Source organism: Neophocaena asiaeorientalis, unplaced genomic scaffold (genome assembly GCF_003031525.2).
Source record: "Neophocaena asiaeorientalis asiaeorientalis breed wild unplaced genomic scaffold, Neophocaena_asiaeorientalis_V1.1 scaffold86, whole genome shotgun sequence".
In the NCBI taxonomy this organism is placed as follows: domain Eukaryota; kingdom Metazoa; phylum Chordata; class Mammalia; order Artiodactyla; family Phocoenidae; genus Neophocaena; species Neophocaena asiaeorientalis.
Genome location: NW_020175039.1, coordinates 5,350,392 through 5,352,011, shown reverse-complemented (window position 1 = coordinate 5,352,011; position 1,620 = coordinate 5,350,392). Strand labels below are relative to the sequence as shown.

At 68.1% G+C, this 1,620-nt stretch overlaps 1 protein-coding gene across 1 annotated transcript in view; it reads right to left on the bottom strand.

Annotated features, from left to right (window-relative positions):
• Nucleotides 1-1,614, bottom strand: part of IHH (Indian hedgehog signaling molecule) — a 6,058-nt gene extending 4,444 nt beyond the window's left edge. The window contains exon 1 of the mRNA XM_024763206.1: nucleotides 1,303-1,614. Within this exon, the coding sequence (XP_024618974.1) occupies nucleotides 1,303-1,614 (312 nt within the window). The remainder of the gene's footprint in view (nucleotides 1-1,302) is intronic.
• Nucleotides 1,615-1,620: the final 6 nt, after the last annotated feature.

Sequence of the window (1,620 nt, the reverse complement as noted above, 5' to 3'; positions counted from 1 at the left end):
AGCGGCTAAAACCCAAGGCCCTGTCGGTCCTCCCAGGATGCATCCCAGGATGCAATCTAGCTGGGGGTGCTCACTGCCCGGGGAGGGAGCTCCGTGTGTTCCTTGCCGCCAGGCTTCTAGCCACCCACCTATGTCCGCTCCGCGGCCCCTGCTCCCCGCCCTTCTATCCCCCACCACCCCTCCCCTCCTCGGGTCCAGAGCCCGGGCACGCGCTGTCAATGATTGCCCAGCCCGTGGCCCGGATCCTTATCTGCATTCCTCGGCGCCCGGCCCGGCCCGGCCACCAGCCAACCTTCGCCCCGACACCCGCCGGCCAGACCCGGCGCCAGAGCGCATGCTGAGGGCCGTGGTCTAGCTGCCGTTCCCAGAGCACCTAGAAAGCAGGCCGCCTGCCTGCGGTGGAAGCCCCGGGAGACCACTAAGGAAGGGGACGGAGATGTCTTCCCTTGCGAACCCGGCAGCAGGGAAGAAAGTTTGCTCTCCACCCCCCCACCCCCACCTCTTCCCGAGGCGCTTGGGTTGAGTGCTGGTCCTGTTCCGAGCACGCAGAGACTAAAGTTAGCCCTGCTGTGGGGCTGTCCGGCATCCCAGCCCCTCTCTTTCAATCCATCCCCGCCACCAAATCCAGGGACCCCCCGCTCCCCACCCCCCCGAAGTTAGGTCTCAGAGCCCGGAGGCCTGGCACCTCACCCTTCAACTGCAGCTGCGCCGCTCAGCTCTCGGGACAGACACGTGGGCTTGCCCTTCAAGTTCCCTTCCCCACCTCCACCTCCTGGCTCTAATATTCCCCGCTGTTCCTTAAACCCAGACCCCGCCGGGGCGCTGCTCCAGGAGGGGGCAGCGCTGAGAACCGAGAGCGCACGGGAAGGAAAGGCCAGTGGGGCCCTCCGCGCCCGGAGCTTCTTCGCCTCAGGGGTGCCAAATCGCCTCGAAATGAAAGGAGCGCAGCCGTGCGGAAGATTAGGCCGGGAGGGACTGGTGCATCCCGGAGGCGCAGGAGGCAGTCAGGTAGAGGTACCTCCAGGTGCCGCATCTGACCTGAGCTGCCAGCACTCCAGGGCAGAGGGGCCACGGCCAACCGGCTGGGCTGTGGCTCTTGGCAGCGGGGAGCTCTTCTCACAGCCTCCGGCGGGCTCGGGGAATGCTAACACTCCGCCGGGACCCCGGTCGGCCCATCTCGGCGAGAAGGGCAGGTGCCAGGGGGCGTGCCAGCCAGTCAAGGAAAGGTGCCAGGGGGCGGGTAGGGCCGGGCAGGTGGCGGTGCTTCGGCGGCGGCGCCCAGCGAGGGCGTTTCGCGCTCACCTGGGTCATGAGGCGGTCGGCGCCTGTGTTCTCCTCGTCCTTGAAGATGATGTCGGGATTGTAGTTGGGGGTGAGCTCCTTGAAGCGCTCCGAGCTGCGCGCGATCTTGCCTTCGTAACGCCCGCTGGCGCCCAGGGTCTTCTCGGGCACGTTGGGGCTGAACTGCTTATACGCGAGCGGCACGAGCTTGCGCGGCGGCCGACGGCGGCTGCCCACCACCCGGCCCGGCCCGCAGCCCCGCGCCGCCGGCACCAGCAGCAGCAGCAGGAGCAGGCAGAACCGCAGTCGGGGCCGGAGCCGGGCGGGAGACATGGCCGA